The sequence below is a fragment of the Sturnira hondurensis genome, unplaced genomic scaffold, assembly GCF_014824575.4.
Source record: "Sturnira hondurensis isolate 20B ecotype Veracruz unplaced genomic scaffold, ASM1482457v3 Scaffold0017436, whole genome shotgun sequence".
Lineage (NCBI taxonomy): Eukaryota > Metazoa > Chordata > Mammalia > Chiroptera > Phyllostomidae > Sturnira > Sturnira hondurensis.
In genome coordinates, this window is record NW_028090067.1 from 7,327,246 (window position 1) to 7,350,050 (window position 22,805).

General features: G+C 40.9%; 1 protein-coding gene across 5 annotated transcripts in view; it reads right to left on the reverse strand.

Moving 5' to 3' along the window:
• The window catches only part of ANKS1B (ankyrin repeat and sterile alpha motif domain containing 1B), an 806,451-nt gene extending 786,019 nt beyond the window's left edge, over positions 1-20,432 (reverse strand). For all 5 annotated transcript variants that reach the window (XM_037068001.1, XM_037068000.1, XM_037067999.1 and 2 more), the window contains exon 1: positions 20,271-20,432. In XM_037068001.1, the coding sequence (XP_036923896.1) occupies positions 20,271-20,404 (134 nt within the window). In that variant the 5' untranslated portion in view covers positions 20,405-20,432. The remainder of the gene's footprint in view (positions 1-20,270) is intronic.
• Between the last annotated feature and the right edge of the window lie 2,373 nt (positions 20,433-22,805).

A 22,805-nucleotide genomic window follows, 5' to 3' on the forward strand; every position in this document is an offset into this window, starting at 1 on the left:
GGATCTTAGCCATAGCAAAAAAATAAGAATGCCTTTTCTTGGAGTTTAGAAGAAAAAAATATAAAAGAGAAGGGGGAGGAAGCAAAAGACAGCACTTATGCCAGCTATTTACATGGCCAAAATTAGTATCATTTTAATTTAGATACAACGAGACATATTCCCATATTCTGAATTCTTTAAAAAAGTGCTTCCAGATGGTTACACCTCCCTGGAGTGACAACACCCAGTGTAGCCTTGCACATATTGGGGATTCAATTACACGCCGCTGACCATCTGATTGAGAATCCACAGTTGAGTAGCTGACTCAGTACAAACATATGGCTTAGCTCCCTATCAAAGGAAAAATCAAGTCTCTGTATTCATCTCTGCAACGCTGTAACGTGGGAGAAAACATAAGTGAACTAATAAAAATAGACCATGTAACAAAGGGGACAAACTATAGAATACAACATTTCTGTGATTTCATCATAAAACCAGAATACTTCCGCTAAGGATCAACAATGAGGCGTCTCCTTTTTCATTTCAAGTGAATCACACGGATGCTTACTGGGCACTGCTTCGGGAAATGCAGGGAGAGGAAGCCACTCTCTGAGCTCAGACCAGGAAGGGGTGAAGGATAAGTGAAGTACAATGATTGTAATGTGAGGTTGAGTGATGCTCAGTGTCAGAAGGGAAGAATTCCATATTAAATTGATACTTTTCACCCTGTGAGAACCAAATGAAGTATTTACAGACGAGAAAAACAAATGCTCAGCTAAATTAAAAGCATCTTTCCAGGTCATGTAGCAAGGACGGGGTAGGGTACAGATTCAAATTCAGGACGGACGGACCCCCAAACCCAGTCTCTCCCAAAGGAGGGAAAAATCATCTCTGGTTGGCTGGTTGCATGGGGATTTGGAGGCTAGTGGAGGGAAACCAGAGAGGCAGCCATTTCAGTAGAACTTGGAAAGATACACACACTATTATTGAAAAGCTGAGATGTTAAGGAAGGAGGACAATTCCAGGGAAAGAGGATAAAACAAGTAGAAAGAAATCTGGGTCAACATTTGGAGAACAGTAAGTCGCTCAGATAATCTACAGCATAAAGTCTTTACAAATAAATATTTAGCTGAATGTACAGCTTTAGGGGCCAGATACTGGGGTGAAGAGATTAGCGTATTTGTCCAGGTGTGTAATCTATGATCTCAGCAGTTAAAACAGAGAAGGGGGACCGTTATGAGAATGTGAGAGGCAAGGTGAAATTACTCTGTATTTAAAGGGAAAAAAGAAAGAAAAGCCCAAAAAATGAGCTTGAGTTAGGCAGGGAAAAATATGCTTGTCCCACTTCCCTTCGCCTTACAGTCAAGAGGCTGGCAAACCACGGCCCACAGGCCAAACTCAGAACACCATATGGTTTTGTAAATTGCCATTGGAACGCAGCCATGTCCAGTCATTCATGAATTGTCACAACTGCTTTCACCCTACCAGGGCAAAGAAACATATGGCCCACAAAACCTAAGATACTTACCTTCCAGCCCTTAACAGAAAAAGAAAGTTGCCAACATTTGCTCTAGTCCCACATCTTATAAGCTACTGTTCCAACTTTTTAAGTAGTTTATGCTGGTCTAAATAGGAAACGTAACATACAGAGAACAGATTGATGGATGCCAGAAGGCAGAGGGGTTGGGAGACTGGGTAGAAAAGGCGAAGGAATTGACAAGTACAGATTGGTGGTTACAAAATAGTCACAGGCATGTAAAAGTACAGCACAGAGCACATTCTTAAAGCCATTGTAAGAACTATGTGTGGTGCCAGCTGGGAACCGCAATATCAAGGGGAACACCCTGTAAAGTGAATCATTATCTAACCGCTAGGCCGTAGACCTGAAATTAATACAAAACAATATTTTATGTAAACTGTAACTGGAAAACATTTAACAATAAAAAAGAAATTATAGCATAACAGTGAAAAACTAAATACAAAACATAGGGATAGTTCTTGACTGATCAATTTCCAAGATCGTCATTTTAATACTTATTATAGCAATTGAGAACTGGGCTCTCTTCCTCCCCATTCTCCTCACCCCTGCCCACACACCCATACTTTTCTCTCCCAACGCACTGATGTATATTTAAATCGGTAGTCAGTGCTTACAATATCATTTGACTACCTAAGTGTCCTTCATCACGGAGCCAGGTACTGTAATGTGATTACGCTTCTATACTTACAAAAGATGTCTTTTTGAAGTTAATAATATTTGTCTCATTTGTTTAGTTTTCTATTGACTGTCACTGATTCTTTCCAAGCCTAACAAATTTGTCAACCGTCAATTTTTTCCAAATGTTCAAACATACTAAACACGTCATTGTTTCTGTTTGTTTCTCCAAAAATTCCCCCAGAAATCTCATTCTCTTTCTCCAGTCTGGACTGGCTGCCCGAGAGGCCTCCTGAACAGCTGTTTCCAGGAAACCTCTTTTCTCCGCGCTCCCATATCGAATCTTTTGTTTTCTGCATCCTGTATACTTTCTCTTCATTGATTCCCTCCCTCGTTTTATGCCTGTTCACCCTCCAGGGCTTCCTATCAAAAAATACATAAACATAAAATGTCTTAGAACTTCGATGTCTTAGAACTTCTTTATTCTACCCTCATATCCAATTGATAGTTTGGCTGAACAGAGAAAGCTAAGCTGAAAATGATTTTTCCTGATAATTTTGGAAGCACGGCCCCACTGCCACCGACAATCTAATATTGCTATAACAAGTTTAAGGTCATCCGGATTTGCACTCATCTCTGTGACTTGTTTTTAGGTTTTCTTTTCCTTTGTTTCTTTCCCTTTTCCTTTACACTCCCCACAAACATTTTAGAATTTTATTTTAATCCACTTCCATTTCAAAATTATGTGTCTCCAGTGACTTCTTTCATTCATTATGCTGGATCCTTAGGGAGCCTTTTCAGTTTAGAGACCTGTATACTCTGGTACTAGAAAATTTTCTCATAATATTCCTTTGGTAATTTCCTTCAAAACGTTTTCTTCTCTATTTGTATCAGTTGTCTGCTGCCACAATGATGATGCATACGAAACCATCTTCAAACTCAGTGTCTTCAACAATAACCATTTACGAACGCTCGGGATTTTACCAGTCAGCTAGGCAGTTCTGCTGTGCTTGGCGGCATTTGTTTAGACAGTTCTTTCTGCTCTTGCTGAGCATCACACGCATATTTGTGGGAGGCTGGACACTAGTGAATTACAGTGGCACCGGGACACGGGGCTATAAAGCACAGCATAGGGAATATAGTCAATAATATTATAATAACCATGTATGGTGTCAGATAGGTACTGGACTTATCCGAAGTGACTGGATCACTTCCAATCGCTGTGCTGTACACCTGAAACTAATGAAAGATTGTGTATCAAGTGTAATTGAAATTTTAAATTTATTGAAATAAAATAAATAAAACAGCCCTGGGAAAGACAGGTCCCTATTCCATGAGTCTCAGCGTCTACTAGCAGAAGAGTCAGAGTACGTTCTCAGGATAAACCACAGAGGTTTCAGAGATAAAGCAGAAGTATATATGTAAGCCTCTGTTTGTATCAAATTTTCTATAGCCCCACTGGCCAAATTTGGTCACAGAGCCAAGTCCAAAGTAAATGTCCCACCAAAGGACTTGAATAATGTCGTCCCAGTGAATTTTTAAAAAACAAACAAAGCGTTTGGATACACAGATTCATGAGTGGAACCCCTATTAGTCAGATCTTGAGTGCGCTGAATTGTGAGGAAGGTCATGTCAAGTGGTCACCACGAGGTACCCTCAAATTTTAAAAACCTGAAATGTTTTTAAAATATATTTTATTGATTATGCTATTACAGTTGTCCCTATTTTTCCCCCTTTGTCCCCCTCTCCCTGGTACCCATTCCTTCCCTCCAGCAACCCCCACCCCCTAGTTTGTGTCCATGGGTCATGCATGTAAAGTCTTTGGCTTCCCCATCACCTATACTGTTCTCAATACCCCCACCTATTTTGTTCCTACAAATTATGCTTCTTAATCACTGAACCTTTTCCCCATTCTCCCCCTTCCCTGTCCCATCGGATGGCCCTCCAAATGATCTCCATACCATGACTTTAATCCTGTTCTGCTTGTTTGCTTAGTTGTTTGGATTCAATTATTGATAGTTATTAATTTATTGCCATTTTAATGATCACTTTGATCTTTTTTTCTTATACAATTACCTTTAGCATTTCACATAACAATGGCTTGGTGACGATGAACTCATTCAGTTTTACCTTGTCTGGGAAGCACCTTATCTGACGTTCAATGCTAAATGATAGCTTTGGTAGATAGAGTAGTCTAAGTTGTAGGTCCCTGCTTTTCATCACTTTGAATACATCTTGGCCATTTCTTCTAGCCTACAAAGTTTTTCAGGGTTTTTTTGAAAAAAACAAACAAACTGTGTCTCAGCCTCTTCTACAAACCTTTAAATGTTGGGCTTCCATGCAACTCAATTTTCTGACCACCCTGGGTAATATTTCTTCCTGTAGTCTAGTTGTATTTCTCGCTGTAGCTGTGCACAGAGGCAAGGTGTGCTTACTTACGCCTCCATCTTGACAGGAAGTCTCCTGAGTCTGAAATTACTTTAATTCATGGATTTCTTGTCTTATTTTACTTTCAAAAACAAAAATCAAGAACTAATATTTTTTTTAAAAAAGAACTTGTTTAATACAGAAGCCCTTTTAACATTATTCCTGGCTAATCTCAGACTAAGCAAACACTAATTCCAAGCTAATTAAACCTTATAACTGATCTTCAAAGTTCACCCCAAACTATGACTAACTATATCAACTCCGGTCTCCTTTCTCCAAACACTATTTCTCCACTACAATCTGAAATACTTCACATTTCCATGCATTTGCAATTACAAAGCCTTTTTTCTTTGTAGTATTTATGTCATCTCTGCAAGTTGGTGTTCATGATTAGGGTTTAATTTTAGTCATGATTCCTTTTGGAGTTCGTATGAAAAGATGTAACACTGAGAGTCACTGTAATCACTGTCCCCCTCCCCTCTCTTCAGGCAACAGCAGCCACTTGGTTCTCATGCCTCTAAAACACAGCTTCCCAACCAGGGGCGATTTCGCCTCCCAGGGAACACCCAGCAATGTCTAGACATTGTTTGGCACCTAGTGGGCATATAGGCCAAGGGTGCGGCAGTCCTACAATGCAAAGGACAACCCATCCCCACCCCAAGGAAAGAACTATCTGGCCCCAAATGTCACCTGTGCCAAAGTTGACAAATCCTGCTCAAAAGCTACTTCACTCTTATTCTAAGACCTTCAAATAGCTCAACAGCCAATCAAAACCGGTGTTAAGATCCATATGACTCCCTGACTTGCTGTGTTCCCAGGTCCTGTGTTTGCTTTGACCACTGAGACTTTGCTTCTTTTGCCAGCAATGCTACGATGTACTGATCCCCCTGATATCTAACACAGAAGACACGTGCCTCCCATCTAGTTCCCAAACTCCCTGACTTGTTCCTCATTATGGAAAATGAGAAGACCTGAACCCCTGGTTTTGTGAGCGTGGATCTACACACAGTCTGGTCTCCAGTCCACCCTGACTAATCTTAACCACTTCCCTACATCCCAGGGTGACAATATGGTTTGACATGACACATCAGAGCAGCCTTTAAAAGGTCTTCTCCTGTCTAACGCTGGAGTTCGGGCATTTAATCTCTTCTTTCTATAGTTACCTGAGGGGCTGCTGCCTATGCTAGAACAGCCACTATAGGTTTTAAGAGCTCATTACATGGTCACTGAAAGGATACATGAACCAATAACCTGCAGGCTTGAATTACAAAGAACATACATTGAGACTGACTGAATTGTAAGTTCTTTCATTCAGTCACAAAGATATTTACTGAAGTACTGTATTAGGGATTGGGGGTTGAAAGGATAAAAAAATGTATAGTCCCAGCCCTTAAATAGCTTAAAGCTTAATATATGTCAGGTAGTTAAGCAAATAATTCATAGTTGGACTGATTATAAGCAGATCATCCTATTCTATAGCTTAAAAAGAGAAAAACTCTTTCTCCGAATGGACAGAAAGAACAGTGTTAAAATAAATGTATGCAGAATGAGTGAAAGAGCACATGAACAAGCAGATGGATAAATGAGGCACTAAATGCCAAACAACTGAAGCTTTTGGGGGGCCTTAGGCAAGGTGGTAGGGAGCGCATACAAACAAGAGTTTCATTATTCTACTACCCCTCCTTTCGCTTTCCTTAAATGTCATTCTTGCTACAAATGCTAATTGGTCTAGCATGTATAACAAATTCATCCAGTGGTAGAATAATTCTATAACATAATCCATGCTAAAAAAAAATCTTTGTAGCTCAGCTTTCTAGACAAGGAGCTTCTGAACTGATGCAGCCCTCTAGCCTGTGTGCTGACGAGACGGATACGGGACTGGAATGCACCCTCTCTGTAAGTTCAGAGCTGGCCTCCATTTAATCGGCCAGTGTCCATGTCTTATCAGTCATTCAACAGTTTTAATGTCATGTTTGATTGGTAATTCTCTCCGTTTTAAAGCAACAGACAGGGTTTTCAAAAAAAAAAAGATCATGATCTATTGCATTCCTTCCCCTCAAAAAGTATACGAATACCAGTTACCAACTGAGCCAGCACAAAGGATCCACCTGGGTGGACGGATTTTGTCTCTGTATAACGACATCTTAACTCATCGTGACAATTTACATTGCAGCTGCACTGACATGCCTGATGCTGCAACTGAGATGATCTCTGTTATTCATGAGATGGAGTCGTACAGAGCTGGGTTTGAACCCACACTCCACTGGGTTCTGTCTACATGGCCTTCAACAAGATGTTTAACCTATGCTAAGACTATAGTGTGTATGGGACCTTCATCACATGCAAATGTGTAAAATAATACTTACTTTACAGACTTGCTGTCAGAATTGGTAAGAAGGTGATAAGCTACAAGACTAGGGTATTCTAGGTGCTCAGTGAATACTAGCATTCCCTTTCATCTAATCTGAATTTACCAAACAGATTATCTTATCTCTTTTCTGCCCTTTGGCTTAATTTTCTTTAGTTCCCTCCACTTTATCAACTGTCATTATTTCATTTACTCAGAGCTACAAAGAGCATGAGCCCCTGCCTCACCCGAAACATCGTCCAAACATCTCTGGAATCCATAGTAAAAAGTAAAAGTTATGGCTCCACATTAGCCTTGACTCTGAAAATGCTTCTTTGCCTTTGTTTTAAAGTGTTTTCCCCTGCTCCTTTCTCTGATAATTTTCTAGCACTGAGAAGTGGCTTTGAGTCAAGCACCATGGATTCTGAATCTAACTATGTTGCTTATTTACTTAGTCAAGTTACTAACTTGGTCCAGTTACTAAGTTGCTCTGAGTCTCAATGTCCTATAAACTAATACACGTATGGCAATGAGCACAGTGACTAGCACATAGCAGATGCTCTAAAAATTATTTAATATTTCTCAACACTGAGGCTGCTAATCAAACTTCTGTTCTCCATCAACAATTGCTCTCAAAGCTGTCATCCAAAAAGGATATACATAGTCTAAAATATGTACCATTAGTACGCCCTGTTTCACAGTTATTCGCTCATTTACTTATTCAACAAAGAAGTTTATGATATGTTCTTACTTACTCTAGGCATTTGTACAGCACTTTAAAAGATAACTAAGCCAAGGCTCCAGACCTCATGGAATTCAGGGTCTAGTGGGAAGGCAAATGCACAAACAAATAATTACAATGCAGTATTTGAAGGACTAAGAATCAAGGTATGTACAAGGGATACAGGGATGCACAGAAGAGAGAGCTCAGGCAAAGCTTCCCAAAAGAGATGATGGTGCTGAAATGAGACTAGAGGGATAAACAGGCCTTCAAGGAGCACGCGAAGGAAAGATGGGTGTTCCAGGGGGAGCAACAGTAGAAGTCTATGATGCCTGCCGACCACACCTTGCTGTTCTCATAAGGTTGGAGGATGCGGTTGCGGCACACCAGCAGAAAATGAGCCAGGTGGGAAGGAGCTACATCACAAAAGACCTCACACAATATTCCAACGCGTTTGGACTTTATTCTTCAAGAACTAAAAAGCCACTGGTTTCTCGTCAGAAAGGAAGATGTTTTAGAACGATTCCTGAATGGCAGAGGAAGGGGTTGCAAGGGCTGAAACAGAAATGGGATACTGAGCAGATGTGCGTGAGAAGGAACAGCCAAGGATGCACTAGGGTTTCTAGTTTAGATGGAGGGGATGCTGTAGTTCCGCTAACACAAAGGAGTGATACACGAGGGGGAGCAGAACTGTGGGCAAACAATGCATGTTTCCATTTTAATATCGCCATTGAGGGGGCAACTGGGAACAACACGTCTAGAGCACAGGAGAGAGGACTGAATTACAGAGACATATTTACATAGATAGTAAGAGCAACAATCTTTGAAACTCCCACAGCAGGAACAGCTGTAATACCAGAAACTATTTAAAAGATGGGCCCTGGCTCATGTGGCTCAGTGGATGCAGTGCCAGCCTATGAACCAAAAGGTCACCAGTTCGATTCCCAGTCAGGGCACGTGCCTGAGATGCAGGCCAGGTCTCCAGTTGGGGGTGGAAACACATTGCTGTTCCTTTCCCTCATGTTATCCCTCCCTTCCCCTCTCTCTAAAAATAAATAAAAATCTTTATTTACAAAAGAAACATACTTTTTGAAAGAAATGAGATTTGTTTGGACTTCTCTCCCAACTTCAATTGAAAAGATTACAAATCAAAAACCTTAATTTGTAATTTTACTCACCACTGCACATATATTAAATTTGAACATAAAAAGGAAAAGATATCAACATATTTAATGAAACATATAAACTCTTACCAAAGATAAATATTTTACCATCATTTATCAGTTTTCTTAAGCAGTCTACTAACTAATAATATATTTCCAAAACACTGTTTCACAGCCAAAAAATACTGCACACTTCATCTTCTGAATAAACAGCATGTTTAATTTCCGGAGTAAACATTACTCATACTTGACACGGAACAGAGTCCAAAGTCACTGAAGGAGTTAAGAAATTTCTAAAATCTCAGGGGCAATAAACCTCACCCAGAGAATCTAGTCAAGAGCTTATTATAAAGGACTAAAAGTCAATGTCATACCAAAATTTTAAAGAACATCATGCATCCCTCTATTTAATAAATTATTTCAAAATCAGGTCACAGTTGACAGGCACACTATCTCGGGCAGACGGGAGAGAGGAGATAAGCAGGGAAAATTTCCTTTTCTCTACTGAAGCATGTCCACCAACTGTCATATCTGGGAAACAGCCAAAATGAGCACTTTATTTGCAAAAAGAACAGGAGACTCTTGAAATATTAGCAAAACGTGTGATGCATAAAGGTGGAATGTGGAGAACTGTTTTCAGATGCACATGTATGGGTGTTTGGAAATAACCCTTCTAAGACATAGCAAAAGCACAGGCCCATCCATCTAACGAGCTCTGAAAGCCGAAGGTAGAGTCCCAGAGGATCAATTCGACCCTCTTCTTTCAAGGCTGTGACCACCTACCCAGGATAAGGTTCCCTCTCACACTTCCGAGGCAGGCATCTGACCTCATATGTACCTGAATTAGCCACATAAATGACCCCGAGAAAACCACTGTCAACCTATCTCTTTCTTTTAACTTCCATTTTGTTGCTTCCTACCCTCACTATTCCTCTTTTGCCACAGAGCCTTTTCTAGTTTCCTGGCCACAGGGTTTGCTAGTACAAGCTGACACAGCTGAGTTGCTGAGGGCAAACAGCTGAACTATTAAGAAGGCAATCAGAGAGTAAAGAAGAAGGGGACCTAGAAATGTTAACTAGAGAGAAAACAGAAAATACTTGGACTTCATCTGCATCTTGACAAACTTGTTACCTTGGATTAATGTCCTCAATTCAGATCAGGGCCCATAGTCAACTAAGGGTCACCAGGGTTTTCTAAATGGGCTTCTCACTGATCTAAAATAAATACATATTTCTTTTTTTAAAAAAGGGAAAAAAAACCAGAATGATAGGAGGCTGAGTGTTTACAGCCAGTAACCCAGGAAAAGGGTAGGCATTCGTTCTGAAGGACTTTACCAGTGAAAACTCCCCAACAATTATAACTGCGCTAATAACACCACTGTCACCTCCGATGAGGTGCTCGGTTGTACCCCAGCATCGTTTGGCTCTTTAAAGGGGTTAAGAGAAGCCTAACAGCGGGAAAGTGGGGAAGGAAAAGGAAAGATTTATGGTTTGGGGATTCTCTCATGAAGTTCAGAAAAGAATACCTTTCTTTTTTCTTTTTTTTCTAATAAATATTTTTCCGCATGCCCCTCTTCTCCCCTAACCATGAAGTTGGGCCCAAAGCAATCCAACAGCCCCTAATAGATGCCACAGGATCCCTCCCCCGCGCCGATCCTCACTGCCTTGATTCCTGGTCTTTGCAACTCCTGGCAGTTCATCTTCTCCTTAATTCTATGAGATCTGTATAGGCCTATAAAACCCCATTTCCCTGTAAAGAGCAAGCAAGCAAGCCTTCCAAGGAAGGTCACATTAGACACGAATCACATACTCTTTTCCTATCAGAGAAACAGCATATGGAATATATTTCTGAGAAAACAATATCCGCCAATCCCACATTCACGACTTCTAGAAACATACTCAAGGGAACAGCGAATGGGTTGCATAGATAGTGTGGTCCCTTGTTCTGCTAATAATTATTAAATACAACTGTAAAGTTTAAGAACCATTTCTACGAAAGCCCAAGGATTCCATAAATACAGAAAGCCAAGATACAAAAAAAAAAAGTACTATGAAGAGGTCACATCAGAAGTGCGGATGATGAAAAGAAAAGGTAAGGAGGTAAGAAAAGAGTAGGACTCGTGGTCTCTTAGATCCCTAGCTGGTACCTTGTACATTAAGTGTGCTGTTTAAATCTGGGCCCATTTCATTCCCTCCTTAGGTAATGAAACCAAAATTTTCGTCATCTTCCCATTGAGCTTATTTTCTCAACCCAGAAAAGGACAGCGGCAATTGATAATACTGCCTGCTGTTTATTTTTTCTTAAACTTCTCAGGAAAAGCTGAGTGGTCTTTTAAAGTACAGACTGCAACTTCAATAAATTCTTGTGGCAATGCTCCCATCCTATTTTTCCCAATTTTTTCAAGTAAAAAGGGTGTTTTTCAGCTATATCAAATGCTTACTATAGAGCTTCCTGGAAGTTTCTTTGCTTAGATTTGTTTCTAGAAATTATAATCTCTTGATAATAACTTAAAGTCTGAGAAATCCCCAGTATAAATTACTTATTGTCCTGGTTCATTTGGACCAATAATAATTTTTATAAGACCTGTGAAGGTTTACCATATTTTATAACACACTTGGTCAATTTCCTGACATAATGTATTTGTGACATTAAAAAAATCATAGTGGGAATATCATATAACAAGAAAAACCTACTTGCTGAAATCCTTGTCTCTATCAAATTCTGCAAACTCAACGTCCTCAGCGAATGACAGTTACTGTCTCAGTGCTTTTATAACTCCTCTTTTGCATTATCATCATCTCACTAAAAATCTTGAGAAGGCATTTCACTGACAATTATGATAAAGACTTGCAGCTACACAGCAAAAATTACATAAAGGTTTTTTTGTCTTTCAGTCATTCTAGAGGCCTGCTACATATCCACAACAATACACGTGAAGGAAAAGCTCATAAAAAATTTTAAGTGCAGACCAGCCTATCAAATTATCATCATCTCTCCTCCAAAACACAAGGAGAAATAGTGTCCACAAAGAACCGCCACATAATATCCAAGCTTTGGTCATAATCTTCATGTTTCCTAGAATTCCTAATTGCCCAACACAAGGGTACTGGCTTGGCTGACTTGGAGAGATTTCTCACCATCCCCATCATCACCATCACCATCGATCTTCATCATCATTAGAGAATAAGAGCATTATGTTACTCTCCTATTCTGCTTCTACCTTCCACCCTTTCTTCCTCTTCTCCTTCCTTTCTCTTCCTGAACAACTCAGTTCCTAAATCCATCAAGTAGGGCAAAGAAAGGTGGGCATCCACAGTAGAGGAAAGAGTGAAATATCAGAGCCCAGGCCGGTGGGTGAGAAGGTTTGTCCCAGGGACAGCAGAGCATGAGGTGTCCCTCAGCCCTATGGCCAGAGCTCCAAAGCTTAACTATTTTAGCCTCAAGTTTTTTTTTTCCTCTTTAAATGGAAATATGAAAAGAGCTTCCTCTTCTTCAATGCATTTACTAATAAATCACATTTCAGTCTGAATTAACTGTCAGCCACCATAAGGAGTTTTCGATAGAGGTGTAAAGCTGGAAAGAAATGATGCTGAGTCCATGCAGTTCAAAGTTAACTCTGACGGAGGCAGGAAACTAGAGATGATGAAAGCAAACTCTGTAAACTCAATTTTGAAGGTTCAATATTAGTTCTTCCTAATCTACTTCTCACTACACAGCCCATTCCAGCTCTACACCTCACACAGAACCTGCCTCCCTGTAGGAGAAAGAGTCAGGGTGAACTTGTAATAATTAGAATGAAGAAGAGGCTTTTTCTCTAGAAAAAGATTTGGGCAGGAAGAATTGAAGGGAATGTGGTATAGGCAACAGAAACACCAAGCAGGCAGAAAGAAATGAGGTTGGCCATTTATGCCCACATCCTTCACCCAAGATTTGATAGCATTTGCTCAAAGAATAGTGACAAGTCTAGGCCGATTGTTTCAGCTCACTTAACTAGAAGTAATTAACCACTTTAAATAAAGCTGCTCTCACAGGGCAGTGGAACCCAAAAACTCCACAGCATAATGGAATCCAAGTTCAATTTTCAGACAGATTCATAGATGCATGAAGACACACTGTTAAATAAACCACCCAGTTTCGATCCTCACCAGGCTTAACACAAATGTAGAGATCACCTGCTGCCCTACTGACTCGGAAGAAGAAAACTGGACTCAGAGAAGATTCCCAGACCCGTATGTACCACACAAGGAGAGTCGCTGGGTCTTCGCCTGGCATTACGCCTCTGCCTGCCATGTGGGTTACCTGACCACGTCATTACATACACAGGAAAGTCCAGGAAAGGACTGGAACACAGATGACTCTTCTGCATAAATGCCTGCTTTTTCAGATATAAAATATTCTTGCATATCAACATATGATGAATAACTAAAACTCATATTTTAATGAAAACTATACTGCAGTATGTTCAAAATGGAAACCAAAGGTAGACTAAAATGCATGAAATGTTAAATATCTTCAGGTTCTGTAGTTTGAAATTAGTCTTTTCTGATCTTTGATTTGAGTTACACTCAGCTTCCAGTTCTAGTTAAATACTTAGGAAGAAAGTTCTTTTTTTTTAAAGTTAATTTTCTTTTTTTTTTTTTAAGATTTTATTTATTTATCTTAAGAGGGGAAGGGAAGGAGAGGGAGAGAAACATCAGTGTATGGTTGCCTCTCGTGAGTCCGCCGCTGGGAACTGGCCTGCAACCCAGGCATGTGCCCTGACTGGGAATCAAACCCCGATCATGTGGTTTGCATGCCCGCGCTCAATCCACTGAGCTAAACCAGCCAGGGCAGGAAGAAAGTTCTTTAACAGGCTCCTTGAAAGAATTTTCCAAAATTATCTCAAATGCATAATTAAACTATTTCAGTAAGCAACAGAACTAATCAAATTGTTTACCATCACCTGAGAGGTTCAATCGCTAAAGTCAGTAGCCTCACTACCGAATATTGCAAGCTTCTGCATTAATGTCAGTGAAGGCCCACTCCACCTTTCCATCAGCTGTAAGAAACCACTGAGGTATTGAGCAATGTGAGAACGGACAAGATGCGTAGTGGTCATCGGCTGGCTGTCCTAATTCCCTGCTACACACCAGCCTCACCTCCCTGTTTTGAAGACAGAGCTGAAAACCCTGCTCAGTAGAGAAAGAGGTCAGCACCAAAATCCCCTCCCCTCCCTCCTCACGCCCCACCACGCAGCTGGCACCGTTCTCTGGCAGACATGGCTCCCTGAGCATAATGGTGTAATCACCACTTCAAACATCATTACTGTCTAAAATAGATAACCCACTTGCAAGTGGACTATTTTTATAGATACAACATTTTCATGCAGTTTAACTGCTCTATTTGTGATTTATTCCACTTAACCAATGCAGTTTCCCTAGAAGTATTTCATATCTGAGTCCCAGTGACTACAATTGTCCAAACAGTTGTGAAGATTACAATGCTTCCAGGTTGTCTCTTATCTCCCCGTGCCCATCAACAGAAAACTTCATGAGCTGAATGCTGAATCTGAAAAAAAAAATGGATAAGCTATCTGGTTTATTGTTCTACTTTTTTACATAGGGGTCTTGAGAACCCGATTCATTATATTCAACAAGAATTCACTAAACACTCTTTATATAGTGCTTAGCATTTTGAGGCATTAAGAAAACCTAGTAAATTTGAGGCATTAACAAACTTAAAATACAAATCACTTTTAATCTAGAAACACTAGAAAAGGAATAATTTAATACACGCTTTAAATGGGAATTACTTTTATTTTGCTTAAAAGGCAGTTGTGCCAAAGGAAGAGATTTTAAAAGGTTTTGCAGCTATCTCATGAAAGTTCCATTAAATAGAATGAAATTTCCCATCTATTGTGGATGAAGAAAAAGGAGGAAGGCAACTCAATTTCAGCGCTCTGATGAGTACAAGAATGAAAGGGAGTGGTGAGGAGTATAACAGAAAACACACACAGAAAAAGCAGTATATACTTGTCCTGGAAAAATGCTAATGTCCCTTTCAGCTAAGTTTGAAAAAGAGAAAAGAAGTAGAAAAGTTCACTGCTACGGCAGCTACCGTAACCTTGAACTCTGACAGGGTAACACTGAAAAACCATGGTTGGTTGTAGACCGCAAGAGTGTTTCCTCGGACATTGAACGATGCCAAGAATCTGATTCTCCCCAACTTCTACATTGCTTCCATCTTCCCTAGTGAGAATCATTTTCAAACCGGAAAGTACAAACCATGTTAGAAGATTTCTGAAGCACCAAACAGACAGACCCTAAGAGACACTTAGCTACTTCAAATGAGTGTAAGTACCCAAATCCAGAAGACTTAGATGCATCAATATTTGGCATCATCAATGGTTCACTCGCAGAAACAAGCTATAATAGCCTGACTTGGGTGGAAGTCGTGGACTCCCTACTAAAGGGGTAGATTAAAGGAATGTCACAAACAGAATACATAGTGAATTTAGAAAGGCCATGGATAAAGTGCCCCATAATAATCTCACAGGTACATTAGAGAAAAGTAGCTGACGGTTCTATCAAGTGGCTTCAATACTGGTAGAAATACCATACATAAAGATTGCTACTTTTCAATCTATGGTCAGCTGGAGAGAGGTTCTTTAGAGAGGTATCATGGTGTCTTGCATTCCAGATATGGAAAACATGCCTGTTAAATCTACAGATGACGCAGCAGAGAGAAGCGGATACACTGGAAGACAGGCGCAAGAGTCACAAAGTTCTAGACAGATGACAAATAGAGGCTAAGACAAGTAAGATTAAATGTAATAGGAATAATTTAAGTCCAAGCAACACATTGACAAGTACCAGATAGGGGAATCATGGCTCCACAAATCACTGAAGAAAAAATACACAGAAGTTCCGAGCATCAGATCAATGTGAACCAACGCCAGCTTAGAAAAAACTGACTTGAATTAAGGTAGGTCTTAGATCAGTAATAATAAAGTGATCATTTCACTGCACCATGTTTTATTTTTATTTTTAAATGATATTTCTTTTTTATTTTTTTAAGATTATTTATTTATTTATTTATCTTTAGAAAGGAAAGAAGGGAAGGAGAGAAATACGAATGTATGGTTGCCTCTCGTGAGTCCCCTGCTGGGAACTGGCCTGCAACCCAGGCATGTGCCCTGACTGGGAATCGAACCGCGATTGTGTGGTTCACAGACCTGCACTCAATCCACTGAGCTACACCAGCCAGGGCCACTGCACCATGTTTTAAATAGCTGCTATTTTATTTTATTTTAGATAATACATGTTCACTGGAGAATACTGGGAAATGTACATGAACAAGAAGAAAATAACAGTTACCCACAATTCTATCACTCAAAAATGAATACAATTTATATTTAGGTGTTTATCATTCCAGACTTCATGCATATTATAAATGTGCACACACTTACTTTCTCTAAAAAAAACAGCACCATACTACAAAGACTATGTTGTAACTGGTTTATTGTGTTTGTTTGTTTTTGCTTTTTGAGTCAACAGTACAGCAAGTGCCAGTATATTCTACACTGGCCCAATGACAGCGAGCGCATTTTGTTCATTTCTGCTCAGTACACTGTAAGAGAGTCATTGCAAAATTTGACAGTGTATAAAGAAGGAAAAGTAGAGTAGTGAAAAATATGAAAATCTAAGTTCATCTAATCTGTAATGCCTCATAACAAAAGGTTGATGGAAATAATGGTACTTCCATGAAAAAGAAAATAGGAGATGTATACCAAAAACAATGTAGCTAAATGCATGCACTTGAAGAACTGTCCTCCTGGCAGACGAATCACTTTATATTGACCCATGTCGCCAAACTAACACCAGTTTCTGGAAATTAAAGGGAGGTGGATTTCAACTCAATAAAAAGGACTTTTTAAATAATTAGAGCTGTCAAAAAATGAAATGGGTCTAGTCACTGGAGGGCTGGCTTAACAGGGATGACACAAATAACAAGATTTTAGAGGTAATTCCTCTAGGTGAGATGCTGAATTAAAAGGTCGCATTCTATTTGAAGATTCTGTGATTCTAATGAAAAACTTACTGCAGAAGTTTACTCCCAATCCACTATGAAGCAAATCCGTAGTCATTAAGGTCTTAAGAAACAGAGTCCAGGGCCTTACATATTCATGAGAAATTATAATAACACTAATGGTGAACACCAATGTGCTGAATGCTTTGTATTCGCTGCTCACCAACTCATTGAACACTGCCACCCTGTATGGTAGGTGCTATTATTACTATTCCCATTTTATAGAAAAGAACAGTGAGGCTTAGAGAGATTTTTATAGCTATTCAAGGTCATTCTTACTTGTGCGGAAATTTGCAGTGCCACCCAAGCACACCCCACCACGTAGCTACTGCTCACTTAGTAGGTGATGTGTAACCAAAGGCAGCTTCACAAAACTCCTCCTCTAGTGATCCCTGAAAGGGCAGTCGTAACATTTTTTTAATTAGAAAAGAATTGAGTTTTTTAATTAAATTATTCATAGCAAAACTAAATGTTCAGGTTAGACTTTCTCAGCCATATACCTTAAACTTTGGAGAATAAACATTCAATGAATAAGACACAAGATGTGGTAGAGTTAATGTGAATCACATAACTTCACGTTTGCCAGTACTAGTCATGTGACCCTGGGCAAGTTCTTAGTCTTCCTGTCTTTTTGGTTCTTCATCAGTGAAATGAGGACCGACCTGCTTAAGGTCCACACAGGTTTTTTTAAAGACTTTACTTATTTATTTTAGATACAGGGGAAGGAAGAGAGAAAGAGAGGGAGAGAAATATCGATGTGGGATGTGGGAGAGAAACATCAATCAGTTGCCTCTCGCATACCTCCAACTCAAGACCTGGCCCCCAACCCTATTGAATGCCCTGACTGGGAATTGAACCCGTAATCTTTTGGTTCACAGGCCACGCCGAGCAGGGCTTTGTGGTACACAGAGAATTGAATGAGATGATACATGTAAGCATTTAGCACAGGATCTAGCACTATTATTATTATTACTCAACACAAGTAATTAATGGGGGAAGGGGTACAGGAGAGACCAAACTTTCCACAACTGATTTTAAAATGTTTTAAAATTTTGAGGTGTTATTATGTTTGAGGGGAAAGAGTCACATTATCAGTAGATAAATTTCTGATGACAATCATTGATGAAATAAAGTGACAACTAAATAAAATGTGCCTTCTCTTAGGAATTTCATTTTATGCAAATGATCAGCCAAAGAACACAATTCCAACTCCCATTTTCTTCAAAGGCACTGCTGTAGTTGTTTATTCAGGAGGAGACATATAAGTCTCCTTATATGTCTTATATGAAAGCATGTGTTTACTCTCATAAACACATGCTTTCGGTTCCATCGTTTTCCATGTGCATTCTCCTTGCAGGGCCACTGCTGCTGCTGCCTCCGACAAAACCAGCCAGAGAAAACCTCCCACTCAAGAAGTCCAAGGTGGGCCATGATTTTGACATTTAATGTTTACTAACATTAAACAGTTGATATTTTATTCCTAATATTTGACCACTATTTTTTAAAATGGCACAACTGAGGAAGTATGGAGTAGGTATTTGTCTCTCACAACAATAGGTTTTTTAAAAAATTACTATATAGCCCAATGAAATTAACTGTTCTCAAATAATTATTTAATGTTATTCCAAGGGAATTGGTTGTTTTTAGAAACCTCTTTTAACAAAAGGGCTTTTCTGGTCTTAATCATTTTTATAACACATGATATGCTGGCAAATATTCATTGTACCTTCAACTTAAAACTGCTAGATAAACTGCTTTTGTATAAATTACCTGTGACTAAGGGCAATTACTGGAGCTATAATCTGAAATATCTACACTTGTCTATCTGTATATGGAAGTGGAAATTATTTAACAAGGGAGGACACCAAGTCATCACTTTAAGCCCTACTGAAAAAAAGTCCCATAAATATTCATTGTTCTCACGTCAACTGTCATTCCAATAAACTACCACTGTCACAAGTACAGAGGATCACATATGGAGGCTTTTTTAAATCCCAGCAACTATTTTCCAACTGAATTCATTTCGCTGTAATACAAATATTCTAATGAACCCTATTAACCAGGACTGTAATTAAATGCATTGTCTGACCACTACAACATGAGAACTATGTAAAGAACATAATGTCATCTTCCAAAAGTTTGTATTAAGCACTTGTTAAGAGTAGAACAGAACAGTTTTTTAACACAATCAAAATCACTTGGGCTTTTATTATGTTATTTTATTTATTAATTTGACAGAGGGACAGAGAGAAAGGGATAGAGAGGGAAAGAGAAATAATTGTTCCGCTCATTGGTTGCTTCTTGTATGTGCCCTGATCCGAGATCCAACCCGCAACCTTGGTGTACCAAGCGTGCTAACCAACTGAGCTCCCTGGCCAGGGCCTCACTGGGGCTTTTTCATTCTTTTTTTTACAAGTACAGCTGAGTTGCCTAAGAGATGTTTTAGGGTGAAGATATGAATAATGCCTCCCAAAATATCCAGGATCATTGGGAAAGCCATGATTTTAGAAACTAAAGAAATTTCCTTGAATTTTATCTAGTGAAGATTCTTCAGGATTCTTCCTTCCCACCTGATTTCATTTGTCCATCAATTCAACTTTAAAGTCATAGTTATTGAAATATGCAAATCAACCCTGCTATCTCTAAGGCACTGTTGGCTGGATAAAGACCTTGACATTTTTTACAAATGTCATCTTAGAGTCTCCCAGCAATATCAGTCTCACCTGCAACACCTTCCCATTGAAAGGCCTCTACCACACTCCAAATACGGCATCCCAATGCTGACCTGGCATCGTTTCTCCGGAGACACAAAATAAGTTTTCACTCGGCTATGTCCAGGTAACTGAAAGTGCTGCCGGGCTGCCTCATCAAGTTTTATACACACCCTGCACGAATGCCATCTCATCCGAAGATTCACTTTCTTCATTTTGTGGGATCATAACCTACAGCAGAGCAAATGTCTTCTCCAAGAGAAGGTAGCGGCAACCAAAGGCAGTGGCTTTTGCGGGGTAATTGCATGCACGCAATAGCTTCTCTGCCAATTTCATTTAAATAGACACACAAAAAGGCCGGGTTCGAGGCTGCAGATATATAATAAACACTGATGGAAGGAAAGCATGTGGAACGCCGATTTTCTCCTAGCAACACTAGTACAGGTCCAAGTTCTGCACCAGAGCCCTGAGGAAAGTATGTATTGACGTACGGATGGAAGGCTGTTTTAAAATTACTCCAAGAATTGGAGGCGTCCATCTGACTGAGAGGCTCAAGCCTCCTTTCCATACACACTGTTTTCCTGCCTAATTTAAGAATGAATCCCTGGCAGCCAGCAGGTGCGATTACCATGAGGAGCAGCAGGTACCCATCACAATGCATAAGGAGGCATGCAATCCCAGAGCAGGTGCCCGTCCTTACCTTAGCAGATTAGACAGGGGCAGGGGTCCGGATCCACCGCCCAGGATCCCTCCTTTCCTGCCAGACAGGAGTTTCTCCACCAGAGCCACATTGCCAGTGCGAGCAGCTTCCAGCAGCTCCTGGTCCTTCCCCATAGTCTCTCACCGATTCCCTCGCAGAGTCCTTTCCCCCTCCGGGTCCTTCTCCCCGCCCACCCTCACACCCCCAAATCCTGGGCCCTCCCGCCCCACCCTAAAATAACGCGACCCGGGTGCTTTGGAGGAGCGGGCGTTGGATGGTGAGGACTGAGGAGGTCGCAGCGGGAGGAGGCGAGGAGCTTCCCCGCTGGAGCCGGAGCGCCGTGCACGACCGCGACGGCGAGGGCCCTCGCGCGCCAGCGCCCCGGCTGGGTCTCGCCTCGGCGTCCGCGCCGGGCGGGCCCCGCGGAGGGGCTGCGAAGAGGAGCGCGGCGGCGGCTCCTGCGGCCGTGGCCCGTGCCGAGGCAGGGCGCTGCGGACGAGCCGCGGCGGNGTTGGGCTGGGGGGTGGGGAGGGAGGAGGCCGGGCCCGGGTGGGGGCGGGGCCCCGGGACGGTGCGATCCTCGTTTTCGAGAGCGGGGACCCTCCCTCTTCCAGTCTCCTTGGGAGAGGCTTAACCGTGTGATGACTGGCGTTCTCCCGGCCGCCGCACCTCCTCCTCAGCCCGGTAGGCGCCACACCTCGGGTCAGTCACACGCTCGAGGAAAATCCTCCATGACGGGCGCGGGGAGGCCGGTGATGCGGGGAAGCGGCCCCGGGGCCACCGCTTCCCTCCGCGTCCGGGCGACTCGACCCTCGTTTCGCCCTAAGAAGGCTGAGATCTGCCCTTGGTTAGAAAGAGGATTGCTTTATCCTAGTTGCCGTGGCACTGAACAGTTTGCGGCTGTTCCAGGTTTCTCTAGGGGTCTGAGCATCTGCTGACTTGTAAAAAATACCAGGAAAAAAGGCTCCCGCTGCACACCGGGGACAGTCTAAGTGGGCATGGACTAGAGACGCGCTGCAGTTTGCAGATACCTCCACCAACTCACTGTGCATGGCTGGCTTGGCTGTGCTACACGCTCTCCGTGCCCGTGGTGGAGAACCGGCGATTCTTTCGAAACTTCCCGTGACACCTTGTGCTTTGCCTCGCCCTTGGGATACACTTCATAAATGTATTGGGAGTAAAGGGACGTAAGAGGCACTCTCACCAACCCAGTGATCTGGATATTATGGCGCTATAATAATATAGGGGGTGAGAAGGTAGTGGCACAGAGAGTCGATTACAAGTCCCAGGTAGTGGTGACAACTGAACCCCAGAACTGACTCACTGCACAGCCCATGATCTTCCTAATATACCGTGCTGCCGCCATGAAAAAAATAAAATGGATAGACAGTAATGATCACGGTCATTTGATGAGCAGTTACTGTGTGCCAGACCCTATGCTAAGTGCTTCCCATTTGTTATCTCAACCCTCGTGACCGTCCCACGAGAACCGTAGTATACTTATCCCTATTTTACACATGAGGAAACTATTTCAAGAAAGCTAGCCAAGGCTCAAATCCAGGACTGCCTGCTATGGGCAGAGATTTCAAAATAAATAACGGGAGAAAACTTAAAAGACATTTAGAGATAAGTAACAGCACAAGTATATATTTTTAAAATTTTATGAAATTCAGTATTCTGAGATTTTGTTTGAAAGGTTCAAACAAAATTTACCTAATTTATTAGGTAAATTATGGTTACTCATGAAAGGTTTCCTAAAAGAAGTAGATTTTGAGCTACTGTGGTTTTTGTTTGTTTTGCTCATGTTTTACAACCTGTTGTAATGATAAGATGATATTAGATGTGATAATAATATGACCCTGGGCATAATGGTTCACATAACCAGACAAGTTAAAGAAGTAAACTATTGAATTCATTTGGAAAATTCCATACAGAAACCTTACTTCCATTTTCCTAATGTTGCCACCTAAGCAAAACACACCTTTAATCATGACTGATTTAGTGATTGGGCGGCACCTCAGTCATCTTATCAGAATAGCCTCCCAAAGGGATATCCATTAGTAAGGACTCACTCTAAGAATCAGTTCCACAGTTCTAGGAGCCCTAGTGATATATGCTACTCAAAGCCAGTTTTCAACTTCAAACTCTTTGTGTTTAGTTCCATCATAGCTTCTTACTGAAAGAAGAAAGGCTTGGCTGCAGGGGAACAAACAGGCAAATTAAAAGTAAACATATGCCTGGCTGGTGTGGCTCAGACAGTTGGAGCACCATCCCATAACAAAGAGGTTATAGGTTGCAGGTTCAATCCCTGGCCCAGGTGCAATCAATTTCTATTCTGTTTTTAATTACAAAAATAAAAATGGATTATCTTTTCTCCACATTTTGCTAATTGAATATTTTTAATATTATATCAAAATTTTATAATTCTTTTTTAAGATTTTATTTTAGTTTATAGAGAGGGGAAGGGAGAGAGAAAGAAAAGGGGAGAAACATCAGTGTGTGGTTGCCTCTCATGTGCCCCCTACTAGGAACCTG